The sequence below is a fragment of the Heteronotia binoei genome, chromosome 10 (genome assembly GCF_032191835.1).
Source record: "Heteronotia binoei isolate CCM8104 ecotype False Entrance Well chromosome 10, APGP_CSIRO_Hbin_v1, whole genome shotgun sequence".
Taxonomy (NCBI): domain Eukaryota; kingdom Metazoa; phylum Chordata; class Lepidosauria; order Squamata; family Gekkonidae; genus Heteronotia; species Heteronotia binoei.
This window is the reverse complement of record NC_083232.1, coordinates 57,330,560-57,346,906: the sequence shown is the minus strand read 5'-3', so window position 1 is coordinate 57,346,906 and position 16,347 is coordinate 57,330,560. Positions and strand designations below refer to the sequence as shown.

Here is a 16,347-nt window from a genome sequence, read left to right as displayed (position 1 = left end):
ACTCATATGGGCAAAAATAATGTGTGACAGGGAGCTCTAGTGAGGAAGGGAACTATGTGAGTTTGCCCCTCTTGTGTCTGTGAAAAAGGGCATTCGGCCCATCACCAGGATGCTAGTATACAGGTTAACATGTGAGGGCACAAATCAGTGTTCCCTCTAAGCTGAGTTAGTTTGAGCTAGCTCACAGTTTTTTAGCCTCCCACTCACACACTTTTTGTCTTAGCTCAGGGAAATGGTCGCAGAGCAAACTAATGTATGTGGTAGCTCACAACTTTAATGCCAGTAGCTCAAAAAGTAGAATTTTTGCTCACAAGACTTCACAGCTTAGAGGGAGAATTAGCACAAATATATAACTTTCCCACTTCATACGTTTGATGGAAATGTGCACAAATGTGTATGCTCCTCTAAATCTTATGTTATTGCTTTTATGTGTTTTTTTCTGGATTCCTTGTGCTCAAGATAGGGATGTGCGCTTGGTATAAATAGAACCAAAAAATACTGTATTGGTATTTCTTCAGTATTTTTTCAGCTGATTAGCATGTGGGCTACTGATTTGGCTATCCAAAAATGGCTGCCCCGAAAATCAAGAAAATATCTAGAATTTTCGAGACAGTTGGATAGCTGCAGTTAAAGGGCATTTAAGGGGCGCTCAGTTTATTTGAATGCCTTTGGGGTGAACTCTCAGTTTGGAGAAGGCATTTAAAGGGACTGTAAGCCCTTTAAATGTCTTTGGAGTTCATTCACCATGGAGTTTCATGGCTTGGAGAAGGCATTTAAAGGGTCCACAATCCCTTTAAATTTCTTTTCCACCCTCCATTGGAAATACCTGCTTCTGGGGCTCATAGAATTGGACTCCTGGTCTAATCTGTTTGAGGAAGAAAGTCATCCACCTTCATATTCCCCCTGCATTTGATGATGTGGAAGGATGTTGCAGATTATTGTAAAATGTGAAAATGGATAAGCTCTATAACATATAATCGTTCGTTCATTCGTTCATCCATAGACCTTTATTAGCATATCTATAACATATAATCCAGAATAAAACAATTTGCTAATTCTTTTTAAAAAATTGAAAAGCACAGAACCCCAAAAGTACAATGAAATTTTATCAAAACAGTACTAATACTGGAACTATAGTGCACAATATACATTTTATTCTTTGATAAACTATGTTAATATAATGTAGGTTATGTCTAGCCTCCACCCCCTCCAATTTATATATGAACTCCTTTTCCGATGAGAATGACAGTTGGTGAGGTATTAATGAAATAGCATGTATTGGTAGCAAATAACTCATTCAGTAGGACTAGTAGAATCTGGGTTACCTCCAAAACTTTAAGTTTATTATGGTAGTGCCTGTATCTAAGCAGTGAACACATGAAGCTGCTTTTACTGAATGAGACCAACAGTCCTTCAAGGTCAGTATTGTCTACTCAGACTGGCAATAGCTTTCCGGGGTCTATGGTAGAGGTCTTCCATATTGCCTACTACCTGGTCATTTTAACCAGAGAGACTGGGAATTGAACCTGGGACCTTCTACATGCAAAGCCTCAGCCCCTCTCATAGTGTTGCCTTTATTGTCAGGTGGTAGTAGTCAAGAACTTGGTGTTAATTTTCATTGTCAGCATTTTTCATAGCCATAAAATCTCATTTTTTAAATTTTTTCTTCAGGAAAGTGAAAAAAGGATCTTTGTTAATAGACTCCAGTACTATTGATCCTGCAGTTTCAAAAGAGTTAGCCAAAGAAGCTGAAAAAATGGGAGCTGTTTTTATGGATGCTCCTGTTTCTGGTGGTAAGTCCTTGTTTAAACTGAGACTACTGTAGCTGCTTTTTCACCTGTTTCCATTAATGATTTACAGAAGGTTTCTCTTCTCAGAGTGGCGTTGGTATATATTCTAAGCAGGGGTGAGCACTTGAAATATTAGAAGTAGTAGTTACCTGTTAGGGTTCATGTCTCATGTGCAGATTTCTTTGTGTTAGATCCTTCAGAACATTTCCTTGTGTTAGATCCTTCAGAACATTTCCACAACCAGGCGAAAGAAATCTTTGCCCAAAGAAATCTCACAGTGTCCTATCTGCAGATTTATTTGGGTTAGATCTTTCAGAACATTTTTGTGAACAGATGGGAGAAATCTTTGCCAGTTCCCCTCTTATGCTGTTTCTGGGGAGATTTTTATTCCCCCCCAGGAGCAGCATTTCAGAGGCATTTTCAGCTGCAGCAGGACAAGAGAGGTCTCCTCTGATGATGAAAATCCCTGAGCTCCTTTCTTTGCTGCCTTCTGTTTCTCTCTCTGGCATGAGTGTAATATGCCCTGAGCCCGCCTGGGAAAGGGCAGACTATAAATTAACCAAATAAATAAATGAGGTAGAGTAATTGTGTTCATTTCACTCTGAGCTACAGGCTTTGTGCTAGGGAGGGAATAAGATGACAGTGAAGCAAGTAGAAGGTTCCAAAAGACTTCTCCCTTCAGGAACCTGCTCTGAACCAACCACTCAGGCTGACTTGGAGCCTCTTTTTGGAATGCTCATGGCCTGGCCTGAGCAGGCTCCTGAAGTAACTTGCTTGAGCAGCCCTTCTATCTCTGCCTTTTTGCCCTGTCCGCAGCAGAAGTCAAGCAGGCTTCTACAGCTTCCAGCAAGATCAAGCAAACTGGTTCTGCAGAGATGAGGTAGTCACTTTGCCTGTCCTTTCTTGCAATCATACAGAGCCAATAGAGCACTTAGGCTCCATCATATGTTTTCTAAATCCCCACATATCAGCAAGTCGCATTGCTTAATCCTCAGTTCTAGGCAAATTTACTTGAAAGCAAGGTTACATTGGTAGAGTCTATCAGGAGTTTGGGGTCTGGCTGGGACTCTTCACTTACCTTGAACAAACAAATATCCTCAGTGACAAAATTGGCATTTTTCTATCTCCACCAGCCTCATCCGCTGCCTCCCTCTTTTTCCTGGTCAGATCTGGCCACAATGGTTCATGCAGCGGTGACCTCCAGACTGGGCTACTGCAATTGGCTCTATGCAAGGCTGCCCCTGAAAATGCTTTGGAAACTTCAGGTTATTTAGAATGTGGCTGCCAGGCAGTTGTACTGGCTTCCAGTTTGTTTTCAGATCAAATTCAAGGGGCTGTTTTTAACCTATAAAGCCCTAAACTGTCTGGAAAGATCATACCTTAAGGATTGCCACTCTCTTTACAGTCCCCCATTGTGCTTGTGTTCTACTTCACATGGACGTCTGGTGGTGCCTGGCCCTTGGGTTGCTTGTATAAACTCAACCACAGCAAGAGCTTTTTCGGTTGTGTGGTCCCAAACTGATGGAACATTCTCTCTGCAGAGACTTGTGCCCTGTGGGATCTGTCTAAATTCCGCAGGGCCTACAAGGCAAGAGTTTTTCCTCCAGGCATTCCATTGAGGCAATCTTTACTTAGCCTACTATTAGCTTTTCAGTTCATCTTGCTTGTGTGTTAACTAAAAACAGATTCTATAAAACTATTTATGTTGTTAGGTGCTCCAATTGTTGGGGGAGGGATAGGATACAAATTGAAATAAGTTATTTTTTAGCATCCAGACTTATAATTAGTTTTGGAAAACTTGGAAGATTGTATGCTGTTTTGTGTCATAAGTGTGACTTGGAAGCCATTCCCCAAATACCCAAGGGCTGGCTAAGGTTCAGCAGTGGTCAGGAGAAAACCCTATATGCTCAATGGTACATCGATAAATGAAAAGTTTATAGGTACATATTGAATGTAATACTTATATTGTATATTATTATATTTGTGAGTGGGGGTACTCTGGATACAGTTGTCATGTGGCTGACCTGATTCATGGCTACCAAGCTGATCACTGAAAGCTGTCCCTCACCAAAGATCTAATTCATAGAATTATGAGTTCCAGAGAAGTAATTCCATAGTTCTTTTTTTATTGGTGATTAAACTTATATTTTAACTTTGTGCTTAGTGGGGAATTTTGACCTTGAATTGTAAAATCTTCCTCTGAAGGAGTAAGAGAGCTTACTTTCACCATTACAATAGCACCAAGGTCATTGCTGTTTTGTGTGAGTAAGAAACAGCTAACATATTTTTATCTATGAAGATTTTTTTAATTTATTAATTAAATCAAATGTTTAAACTGTCCTCCTCTGTACAACAGGGCTCAGGGTGGTGTACCTCAATAAAACATTTACATAGTACAGTTGTGATTTAAAAAAAACAATATGTTAATACAATAGTAGTGAACCTGTGACTGATAAGATGGCGATAAGGCTGCCAGAATATGCCGCTGCCTTGTGGGAAGGGGAGGGGGAGGAGGCAGGAGAATCAGGAGTGCTAGCCAGATGGATGGAAAGCTTTTACTGTCCTTAACCAAACACCTGGTGGAACATCTCTGTCTTGCTTGCCCTGCAGAACTACATTAAGTCCTGCAGGACACAGATGTTATTTGGCCAAGAGTTCCAAGAGATTGGGGCCAGGGCCAAGAATTCCCTGGCCCTGGTCAAGGACAGCCCGATGTCTCTTGGACCAGGAACCACTTAGCAAGTGGCAACTCATCTGAGTGCAACGTTCTTTAGGGGGTATACCAGGAGAAATACCAAATACCAAGGGGTATACTGGGGTTATACCAGGAGAAGTAACTAGGATTAACGAACATGATCAGCAGTCTTTACACCAGAGACACATGAAGATATAGAGCTTTTTCACACAGCCTATGTATTCCGGTATGGCAGCTGGTCAGTTACTGAACAGTAACGGGTTTCTGCTGGCATTTCAGACAGACCCGATTCAGTAACTGGCTGCTACCGGAATACTGTTACCTTTTCACGCAGTCCCACAGCTGTCCCAGTAGTGAGGCATGCCTGAGTCATTATTAACAAAGAGCAGCTTCTTTCAGTTTTCAACCCCTCCTTCTGGGTTGAAATCACTATGGGATGCTGTGTGAAATGTCCCGTAGTGATTCCGGGAGTGCCGTTTTTGCGCCTTTTTTTCTCTGCCGGCACGCGATCTCTAGCTTGTTTTTGGAACGTCAGGCTAAGATCGCTATAGCGCTATAGGAGTCATGGGAATGTGATTGGTTTGTAGGTGACTCTGAGGCACATTTATGGGGGGGGGCTGTTGCCACCTGGAGAGGAGTTGCCCATAGGGCAGCAGGTTTCAGCGGGAGAACAGACCAAGAGTGATTGGTGAGACAGATGTCGCTAACCCAGCCTGATGCTCACAGGCTATTGGCTGGAAAGTGACGTGCCAAGCTGCAGCAGGTATAAATATTAGGGGGGGAACCACAGACCTTGTTCAGATTGCCAGGCATTGTAAACTCTCTTCCCGTTTGAACTGTGTATCCAATCCTGTGGTGGTGCCGTTTTGAAACATTGCTATAGTGCTATAGCGATCTTAGCCCAACGTTAAAAAAAAAAGCCGGAGATTGTGTGCCAGCGGGCAAAAAAGGGCGCGAAAACAGCCAGCACTTGTGGAAGCGAGATAAAACCGGAATAGTGTGAAATGGCTCGCTTCAATCACAGAACCCTACCGGGAAAAAAAACGTGTCTGAAAACTCCCATCCAAGTCCCGGATTACTCCAGGCCGGCACAATACTGGCTCCCTTCCGGTTTCCACTGGTAAGTGTGAAAAGGGCCGTAGTGTTTATATTATAACGAATAGTCCAGTTTTACTGATGTCTTTTATTCTGGAGCATGTTTGGTTTTATAGGCAATCTCACTGAGTGGCAATCTCTTAACGAATTAAACCAGAGTCCTAGTTGGAAGGTTCTAATGAAGACTGTCTTCATTCCAGATAAGATTGCAGTTGCACGAGTTGCACTGCTGAACAACAAAGAAATATGGAGGAAGCTTGAATATCAAGCTGAATATCAAGCTGAAGACTAAGACTGATGTAGAATGTGGTATGAGAAACCATACAGGATCCTGTTAGTGTACTGACTCAGAAACAGATCACTTACATACAGGTTGTTTGCCCTGGCTTGGATGTTATTAGGAATTTGAATTTTTCCTGCTTCCATGCACCTCCCAAGTTTTCCTGTCTTTCCCGCAGTCTATCCCAAACCTGCTTTGCTGCAATGTTTTGTGAAAGATTGTCCAAAAGCCAGGATGACAGCTGTATCAATGGAAAGTACTTCCCATGTCAGTGCCCTTTTCTGTTCCCCAGTCTCCTGTGGGATCCATTTGAACATATATGAACAAATGAAGCTGCCTTATACTGAATCAGACCTTTGGTCCATCAAAGTCAGTATTGTCTTCTCAGACTGGCAGCGGCTCTCCAGGGTCTCAAGCTGAGGTTTTTCACACCTATTTGCCTGGACCCTTTTTTTGGAGATGCCAGGGATTGAACCTAGGACCTTCTGCTTCCCAAGCAGATGCTGTACCACTGAGCCACCGTCCCTCCCCTCCATTTCCTTGTCTGCCCCCTGAGGGGGTTGTGTGTTTTTTAATCAACATATTGTAACCATGTGTGTTTATTAGGTTCTTTTAAATCTCAGCTTTCACTTCAAAAAAAAGTCTCTAGCCCTCTGTATTTGACAAAATGTAAGGGAAAATAAATATCTCCCCAGTGAAAGGGACTAGATTTTTAAAAAACAACAAAACCTAGGAATTTAGAGAGTGTGATAGACACATTGTTCCAACTTTATAAAAAATGATATATCAATTGGTGATTTTTTTTAAAGAAAAAAGCATGCTGTTTGATGAAGGGGCAAGGGAAATGACCACTGTGAGGGCCTGAAAACTTGCCATGTGGAGCAGCTGCACTGTACTGGTAGCTATAGCAGCAACTCTGTCCCATGTGGAAAACACGAGGGTATGATACTTGCTGTGAAGTAAATATGCTGCACAGAAAGATGTTCATAAGCAGAACTGTGACTAACCCTTCAACAAGATAGGATAGCAACCTAAGCCATATTGTGCCTTAAATAGAACTGTAGGTTCTTTGTCTGATCTTTCCCAGAGCACGGCACTGTGAAAATGTAAATTAATAAAGAAGTCTGTCAGCACTGTCCTTGCAAAATTCAAGGGCTATCAGCTCTTGTGAAAATATGTGAGACTGAAACGGCCAAAAGATCCATGTCTGCACCCTACTTGCCACTGTTTGTGTCTTTTCATTTTCCATTACCCTCCCTATCAACTTTTGTATAAGCAGCGGACCTTGGCAGTGAAATGTAGTTTGCTGTTCTTCAGGTTGCCTGGGCAGAGTTGCCCCTTCTGTTGCATTTTGCCTGTATATGCCTGAGGGAAACTGGAATATGTTAAGTCATTTATTGATGCTGTAGTGACAAGTGTAAACTGAGAATGAAGAAAGTGACTCCTATGTGCTATAAGTAGGCATAAGAGTCTCTTTGTACACACTGTGTCACTAGTGTGGCATTTGCAACGGTTGCTAGTGTCAAACTGAAGTGTCCTTTATAGATTGTAGAGCGTCTGTGTGAATTTTTTTTCTCCTTAATGGAGAAAATAACACAAGTTGAATGGAACCATTTTTGCTAATTTGTATAAATGATTCCTAGAAGATTGAAACAGTAGGCACTGGAGCTTGTTAAAAACCTTATTTTACAAGCTATGAAGAATTTAGAATATGACTTGGCTACCAACTTTTTTTTTTAACCCAAGCACTCTTATAGGCGTCATTTCAGAGCCAGCATCAAGTCAGTGCTGTACTTGTCTTTAAAATACAAACATGCACTCTTGCTCTTTCTATTTACTGAATCAGAACCCTACTGTTTCCACTTGCACTGTGTCTAATTTATGATGTGACCACAAAAACTAAAATTATTTATATGTTGGCACAAAACAGGACCACTGTAGTTAAGAGTCTGTTGGCATTTCCATTATAAATCCTCCCTTGGAGAAGTTTATAACTTGGCATTTTTACTTTGCTTCAGGCTGAAACATGTTGTTTCTGTCAAAGCTCAAATTCCTTTTGCAAAATTCATTTAAATAAGGTCAGCCATTTATTTATGATTGAGGCCTAGTAAGCGAAGTAGACTTTGGGTATGGCATTTAATTGGGGTTTCTTATATTTGATCAAAATGTGGTGAAATAAAATAGGAGGGGATTTTAAAAGACTTTCCAAATTCTTCTTTTCAGTTTACTAAAAGGCACAAGCATGCACGCACTTGTCCTTTGTGTGAGAATTTTTGTTTGAGAAAAATTAGATCCTGGTACGTCAATTGTCCTTCCAGTATTTAGAGGTGTACTTACTACAAATTGCTTTGTAGACACAGCTCAGAGTACTGATTCATATGTTTAAAAGCCTTGCACAATCTGAGACCAGGATATCTGAAGGAATCCCTGCTCCCATATTAACACATCTAATAGGGTTTTCTTCAGAAACTCTGGTCTCTGTCACCTGACTTTGACAGTGAGACAGGTGTCTCCAAGCAACAGGGCACTCTTATTGAATTCTCCACCACCATCTGCCTGCCACTCTGATGAACTTGCACGTCCATGTGAAATTTTTTTTTTAATTTACCCAGCTTTTAGTGTCATCTAAACTACTTTTTGTCCTGACCTGGATAGCCCCTGATCTCATCAGATCTCAGCTGCTAAGCAGGGTCAGCCCTGGTTAGCACTAGGAAGGGACACCACCAAAGAAGACCATTGTTGTTATGCAGAGACAGGCAATGGCAACCCACCTCTGAACATCTCTTGCCTTGAAAACCCTATGGAGTTGCCATAAGTCAGCTGTGACTTGCCAGCACTTTCCATCACCAAATACTTTTTAAAAAAAAATCTTCTGTCTCTGCTTACTCTTAGCAAAAACATCATGGCTTGTTTGTTGAGCTAGTTCATGCTTGTATTAATTATATGTTAGTCCCATTTACTTTTGTTGCTATGTCCTAAAATTGTTTTGTTTATTTTAATAGTTGATATTGTTTAGTATTTATATCTGATTGTTTAAATTATTTAATAAGCTACCTTGAGAACCCTGTGGGCTAGTACAGTGTGTAGAAATACTTCACTGAAGTAATCAAATATTTCAACCAGAAGCAAGTCACGTGGGTATTGGGCATAATCGCTGTACAGTTTATGAATGCTGGCATACTGACAATCACAAAAGCCTTCAATAGGAACTCCCCCCTCTCAACATTTTATTGAATTCATGATGAACAAACAATAACAACATAAAGAATAGTAATTAACATCCAGGTATGGATGTGAGGTATGAGTCTAGAGTATCAGGATGGTGCAAAAAATACAAGAATTCTTAATCCAATTTTCCTATGAGCAATAATTAACTACTATATTATAAACACTAAAGAGACTGTATGATATTTCAATAAATTGTCAAGGGTTTCAGCAATTATAACCTATTACAAACAACCAGTGTTTTAAAACTGGAAACTTTTCCTGGCTGTCCTTTTCCTGCCTTTATGTCTTATGAGCTCTTGTTTCTGTTACTCCAGTTTCTGAGGGAAAGGCCCTGTATACTTTTATTCCTTATAATATCCCCTGGTAGCTATTTTCCTCTGAAGACTTTTCTCCCTCCATTTCTTCTCCCATCCCAACATCATGGCATGCCTGACCTGAAAAGCCAGGCTGTGTGAAGTACTGTTGTCACAAAAGTATTCTCATGGTTTTCCTTTTGTATGGCTTGCATTTGAGAGGATACTATGCACTAGAAATTTAAATCAAATTTGAGATAAATTTCTTAGGCACAGCCCAAGAATTTGAGGGAGTGCATTTTCTGTTATGGAGTCTTAAATGGGTAATTTTATGCACTCTCTCAGAGATAGATTTCCAAGAGGAAACCATGAGAATTATAGTTGTTTTATAGATTAGAAAAATGGTGGTATCTTTTTCATAGATATCCAATTCACAAAGATCCATATACTCTAGAGACTCCAAAGGAAATGGAGCAGTCAGATTTTTGAAGCATCTAAGTAACTGCCTTAGGCTTATATTTGGTTAAACAAAGACCACTGGCTAGTAAGAATATTTATTGCTGCCATCCCCAAATGCTGTGAGCAGCTTTCCTGCGGCTAGGGTAATATTTAAAGAATCTAACATAAATGAGTTAATTCCCATAGGATCTGTGACCCACTTGATTACCCTGTTCCTGCGTGGTTAAATGGGATATAACTTCTTAAATAGGAAAGAAAGGAAAAAATTAAATACAATAAAATTGTTTTGAAGCAATTTATGGCTTATTTTGCTTGCTTTCAAGCTCTAGGATATTACCAGAACTTCTCTACCAGTTGAGATTTTCACTAATTGCATGACTTCAAGATTTTTTGTAAAAACACAAAAGATGGCAAGACTCCTAGAATTATTAGGATTGGCAGCGCTGAAATCTCTAAAATCTAAGGAAGGTATGCAAGAATGGAAAACTAAACTGACATCAATTTCTGCCTGGTTGCAAGCTTCAAATGGCTCAAAAAATGAGATTGGCAATTGTCAGGGTGTGCTTCATAATAACTTGTACAAATTAATAGAAATACTGTGGTTTAACTGGAAAAACAATGAAATTTTCTAAAAGAAATATTAATAGTTATCAGGCATTGAAAAGATTGCTAGGTAAGTATACTGCATCCAACCTTTAATTTATTGATTCAGCCAATCTCTTCACCTGTCGGTTGCTTTCAAGTGGCTTCCAGAGTTCCCAGGATGCTAGTGGAAGTACATTCTGTTTCTTTTCTGGCTGACGTTTAAACTACTGTTTTCAATGAAACCTTGGTTAAGGAAACAAATGGAATGTTTGATTTTTTAATGGTGTTAACTTTTTAATATCTTCCACACCCACTGATAGAGTGACAAGAAACATTCCTTAAATTCCTTTCTAATCTTGAATATCCAGTAGTAAAAACTACCCTTAAAATTTGAATATTCTGATAAGAGGAAGGTTTATTAGGGCCAGACTTCATATGATGTTTGATTTTGAACTCTCAATATGGTTTTCTTAAAAATAGTAGTAAGATATGAATTGCTTCTCACAGTCGTGGGTAATGGAGAGTTAACGCTTCTGGACTGTTTCCCCAGTTCAAAATTCCCTTTCACGGTTTATTTAGATCCCAGTAAGGGGAAAAGATAAATACTAGTGTAAAAAAGGTAAAGGTAGTATACTCACCAGATATTCGTTTAGTACAAACTGGATAAATATGTCTGGATAGCTCAGGCTTGCCTGATCTTGTCGGATCTCACAAGCTAAGCAGGGCTGTCCTTGGTTAGTGTTTGGCTGAGAGACTTCCAGAGGCAAGCAATGGCAGACTACTTCTGAATGTTTGTAGCCTTGGAATCCCCACTGTAACTTGAGGGCAAAGCAACAACAAAACTGAACTACAAAATAGTATCTAGAATTTTATTCCAAGGCCAAATGTTTACATATATTGTCTAAAATGGTGTTATCCTCAATACCCTAGTTTATGTGCTTGACTATATTTTTTCTTCTTGTCCCCAGTCTGTGGCATGAGTCCTTTGGAAGCATTGTGTAATATAGCAGAGTTCCAAAGTTCTCATCTGAGCAAAGCTCAGTATTTGGCATCAGTTGCAGGATTCTTTACCTGTGATGTATAAAGTGGCAATGTTTGTAGGGTAGCAGTAATGGACATAAAGGGAGGAAGAGGCTTGATTTTCCTTCCACTTTTACCTCTCTGAATTCCTGTCCTCTTGCTTTTATTTTACACATTGTAACATTGTAAACAAACTTTATACATTGTAAGCAAACTTTCATTTAGTGATAAAACATTGTTGGTCTTAAAGGTGTGACTTGAGTAAAACTTTGTTCTGCTACTTCAAACCAACGCTGCTACCCATCAATCTGTCGTTCAGTGAATGATTCTTGCATATCTAAACTAGGATATAGTAATGGTGGTTTGGTGGTGCTGCTTCTACCAGCAAACCTGATGGGCTGTGCACCTATCTATTAAAAAAAGGAGGAGTTTCTTCATCATGGGGAGAGGGTTCTTCAGGTATGCTGGAAAATACTGGCTTGTCAATTTTAAAAGACTGAAATAAAACTCTATGAAAAACAGCCCACAATGCACTGAATATTCTCATTGCATTCTAGGGGGCATGGAATGTTGAGGGCTGTTAAGGCTCAAAGATGAGAGGAGGAAATTGCCCTGTTAAAACAGTGTCCTGGTATGTATGAAGTACACATCCATCTCAGATTTTCTTGCACAGTGCAGAGAGAGATAGAGATTAAAAAAATACCTTCCTTCACTGTACTATTAAGGTTCTAGGCTAGTTGAGCCTAGACTTGACCACCTAAACTTGACAGTAGATGCTATAGTGTGTTACTAAAACTCAGGATTAAGTGGGTGAAAAACTACTCATCTGTCTCTGGTAGTAGGAATGTGCTGATCAGATTTAGAAGCACAGAAAAATGCTATATTTGGAATATTTATGAAAAATTCTGAAGCAGAATGTATAGTTCTGGATATTCAGAATAATTCTTGATATTTGTAGTCTCGTTGACTCCTGAAGAAAGCAGGCTAAGCTGTTTGCAAGAGGAGGAAAGCAAAACCTAATCTTCAGACAGCTTGGCCTGGCTTCATGAGAAAGGAAACTGAAACATTTGCCAGACAGCCTGGCACCAACTGTGGTGTGGGTAGAGCTCAATGCCCCCTGATTGGTATTGTCATGGTCTTGCCAAAGGAGGTGGGGAATGGGATGAGAGCAATGCCTGTGAGTGATGTCTGTCTGCTCTTAAAGTTATGAGATCCTGAAGCAGGCACAGAAGGTACTTTCACATTGGTCCTTTGCAACTGAAAGGTAGGCATAACCAGTTATATAATTCACTTGCAGTTCCATGATCATTGTTCTGCATGCTGAAACAATCTCACTCTGTGTCCCTTTCTACATTTGATTCCCTCTCTTCTTCTAAGTGTATATATTAAGAATAGAGTAACTAGTTAGAAGATTAATAGGGGAGAGCATAAGGATAACAGTTGTTAGATATAAATAGATTTAGATTTCGTTTCTTTGGGTGACTCTTTTTATCTGTCCTGCTGTAGCAGAATCAGATGCTACTGTGGGGTGGGGGGACTCAGCCAGAAGTATGAGATATGTGCAAGGAAGTTGGCACAGGGGGAAGGCTGCAGAAATGTTTGTGGACTTCCCTAGTTGCCTTTTGAGTAAGAGAGAATCATACACTCCAGTCCACAGTACAGGGTAAGCCGTCTTTGTGTCTGCTGCTTCCTCCTGTCCCTTCCCTTCTTACAACTGCTGTTCCATGAATGTGCTCATTCAGTCAAGTGTGCTGTGCCCACTGCTGTTGGGGTAGTTCTCACCCATCCACTACTGTCTGTCTTATTGTGTCTAGTTTGGCTGCCAATGCTGCCCAGGGTATTTACCTGCTCTCCAGCACCAGCTGTCGTTCACTCCATTGTGCAATGCCCAATGCTGCCCTGATGACCTTTGCACTTTTCAGGGTTCGTGACTATATTACAGTCATTTCCTAAAACCTGGAGATTGTGGCTGTTGCTGCAGGTGTTTGCCATAACTTCTCAATTCTCTGAAGTTGGCATAGGCATGGAAAAGGGTCAGAGGACTGAGGTTGAAGAAGACTTTCTAAAAATTGCCTGTGTGTGTGCTTTAAGTGGAAAATGGATATTCCTGTAGATTTTTAATTAAGATCCTGATATTCAGGAATTCCAGATTTTCTACATTGCCAATCTGAAGGGTCAAAATCCGAATCTAGATTTTTTGTCCTAGTGCATATTCTTACTTCACAGTCTCATACTACTATTTCTTTGTGTGTGTGAATTTCCAGTTGTTTATCCCTGCGATTTTTATTCCCCTTAGGCCCTCAATTTGCATGTCTAAATTCTAAGCACTTTTAAGAAAATATAATGGAGTCTATGCAGTAGCTGTTTGTTTGCCACATGGCAGCTGTAACTGCATAGAAAAGTAGTATATAGCTTTCATTTGTGCAATAAATTCAGTATTGTCACTGGCGTTCAGCCAAACAAAACTTCAAAATTTAGCTGTAGAGAAAAACGCCAAGAGGTGTGCTCAGATCTAACTCTGGCATTGCATCATAGAACCAAATTTTGGGTTGGGTCTAGGCTAAATTAGCAGTTTCAAGTAATTCTTCCGTCCCACTAAAGAACCCCCTCAGATTGTTCCTCCAGGGCCGAGGTCAGACGCACATAAACTGACAAGATGGGCATGGATGAAAGCCAGATGCTGTTGGGTTTTCTGATGCAATTTCACTTCCTGTTGTCATGAGTTAATTAAATGAATGTATATGCATGCTGATGTTTAGCCAGTGAGAGGTATAGCCGATGAGAATGTGTGCATGTACTTCCCACTCAGGCTAGGTGTCAATATGTATAGTGACCATTGAAGCAATCCTATGAAGCAAAGCCCTAATAGGCTAATCCATATATTTGGGAGGTGGTCTGGGGGAAACCATTTGGTCAGTTTTTATTGCCCTTTGTGTAAAGCCCTCAGATCTCCATGCAGTTAGAGTTTGGATTCAAGAGAGTCGAGATTTAGTCTAGAGACTAGATAGGATAATGAATCCTTCTTTTGTTTTCTAGAAATCCCAGTAACCCTTTCCTCATAGTAAAAGTAAACTACTTTATTCTTAAGCTAAAACGTCTGCCTGGCTTGTTTTTGTGGTTCTCTCCACACAACTCTGCTAAAGGTATCTGTAAACCCTAACAAAAGGTTGTGGGCCGCAGTGAGCTTCATAGCTGCGAGCAAAAAGCCAAGGCGTTAATTTAGCTAAAGAAAGGTGTAAAGAAGAGCTCAGGTCTATTGCTCACGGATTTGCATCTGAAGGAATTCCTTCCCCATCGCTCGTGGTCGCTGGCTGGCCGCTTGGGAACCGGAATGGATTCTCTTTGATGTCCCCTCGGAGGCACAGACCCAGAAAACCCAGAGAGAGGCAGTCGCCTGCTGGTTCTGGGACAGCATCTTCGCCTGCAACTAGTGAGGAAAACATGACGTCGCAATCGTCTGAACAGGTCATATACAATATGGAAGGTTCCCATAAGCTTAGCATCCCTAAATTGTCCAAGGAAAACTTCCTTTTATGGAAAATGGGAGTTGAGTGTGCTCTGGGTGTGCAACAAATAAAATATGTGCTGGACTATGTAATTCCAGAGGATTTATCTCAAGAGCGAAGAGATAAATTTGATGCAGACGAGCTTAAAGCCAAATTGCTGATTCTAAGTTCTGTCTCATCCCAAGAGACAGCCATTGTTGTTAATTGTGACCATGTAAAGGAGATTTGGAATAATCTGAATTCAAAGTACGGGCAGCGCACCTTTACCCAGAGGCAGTATCTTCGCAAACGCCTCTACTCCCTCAGTCTTGCCTCAGGGGGTGATATCTCAGATCACCTAGATAGAATTCTGGCTCTTGTAGCTGAATTAAGATCAGCAGGAGGTACAGTTTCCACTGAGGAACTTCAGGCAGTCATTGTCTCCTCGTTTCCAGAATCCTATGAGAGTATTCTAGCCCCGGTTGAATCCAGAGAAGAGATTGATATTGATTTCACGATTGCATATTTGAGAGATTTGAGTGTTAAACGGAAACTCTCTAAAATGTCAAGCCAAATGCAAGCATTGGCTGTGAAGGAGGAGAGAGGGACCAGGGATCAAAGGATCTGCCACCGGTGCCTGAGGCCAGGGCACATAGCAAGATTTTGTAAATCAAAGCAAGGAAGATCTAAAGGTGATGGCCCGGGCTTCTCACACAAAGGGGAGAGAAGTGTTTCCCAGCAGGGCGCCAAAAGCTCACAGACAAAGGAAAAGCCTCATGCTGAAGTTTCATTCATGCTAAGGGCTGATGACTATGCAAAGAAAGCTTTTTTGCTGGATACTGGGTCTTCCACGCATATATGCAGATTTCGTCAATGGTTTGTTTATCTAGATGAAAGTGAGCGGAGAACTCTGAAACTTGCTAATGGTGATGTTTTGCAAACGGACGGGGTTGGAGCCATGAAGCTTTCAGTCTACTCAAAAGATGGGCAGCTAATTGATGTGTTGTTGAAAGACTGTGTTTACTCTGAGCAAGCAGATCAGAATTTAATCTCTGTAATGAAATTAACAGATCAAGGAAATGTGTTTTTGATTAAAGATAGAAAATGCACCATTGCCCTCCCAGGGAGTGACATCCTTTTTGAAGCAGAAAGATTTGATGGAGCTTACTATTTGAGCCCTGTAGAAGTGGGCCATATCTATAATGTGAGATCTGTTGAGAAGTCACTGAATACATACAAAGAAAAGTTTGCAGGATGTGGCCAAAAGTTGCAAGCTTGTGATGTATGTGAGAAGGGGAAAGGCACAGTGCCACCCTTCAGCAAGAGAAAGCCAGTGCACATTGAGAAGTCTCTAGAGACTGTAAAAGGTGATGTGATGAATGCAAACACTATGTTATCTAAAGAATGCAATGCTGTG

General features: G+C 40.7%; 1 protein-coding gene across 1 annotated transcript in view; it reads left to right on the top strand.

Annotated features, from left to right (window-relative positions):
* Positions 1-16,347, top strand: part of HIBADH (3-hydroxyisobutyrate dehydrogenase) — a 117,089-nt gene that overhangs the window by 12,285 nt on the left and 88,457 nt on the right. Inside the window, exon 4 of the mRNA XM_060248700.1 lies at positions 1,672-1,793. Coding sequence (XP_060104683.1) covers positions 1,672-1,793 — 122 coding nt within the window. The remainder of the gene's footprint in view (positions 1-1,671; positions 1,794-16,347) is intronic.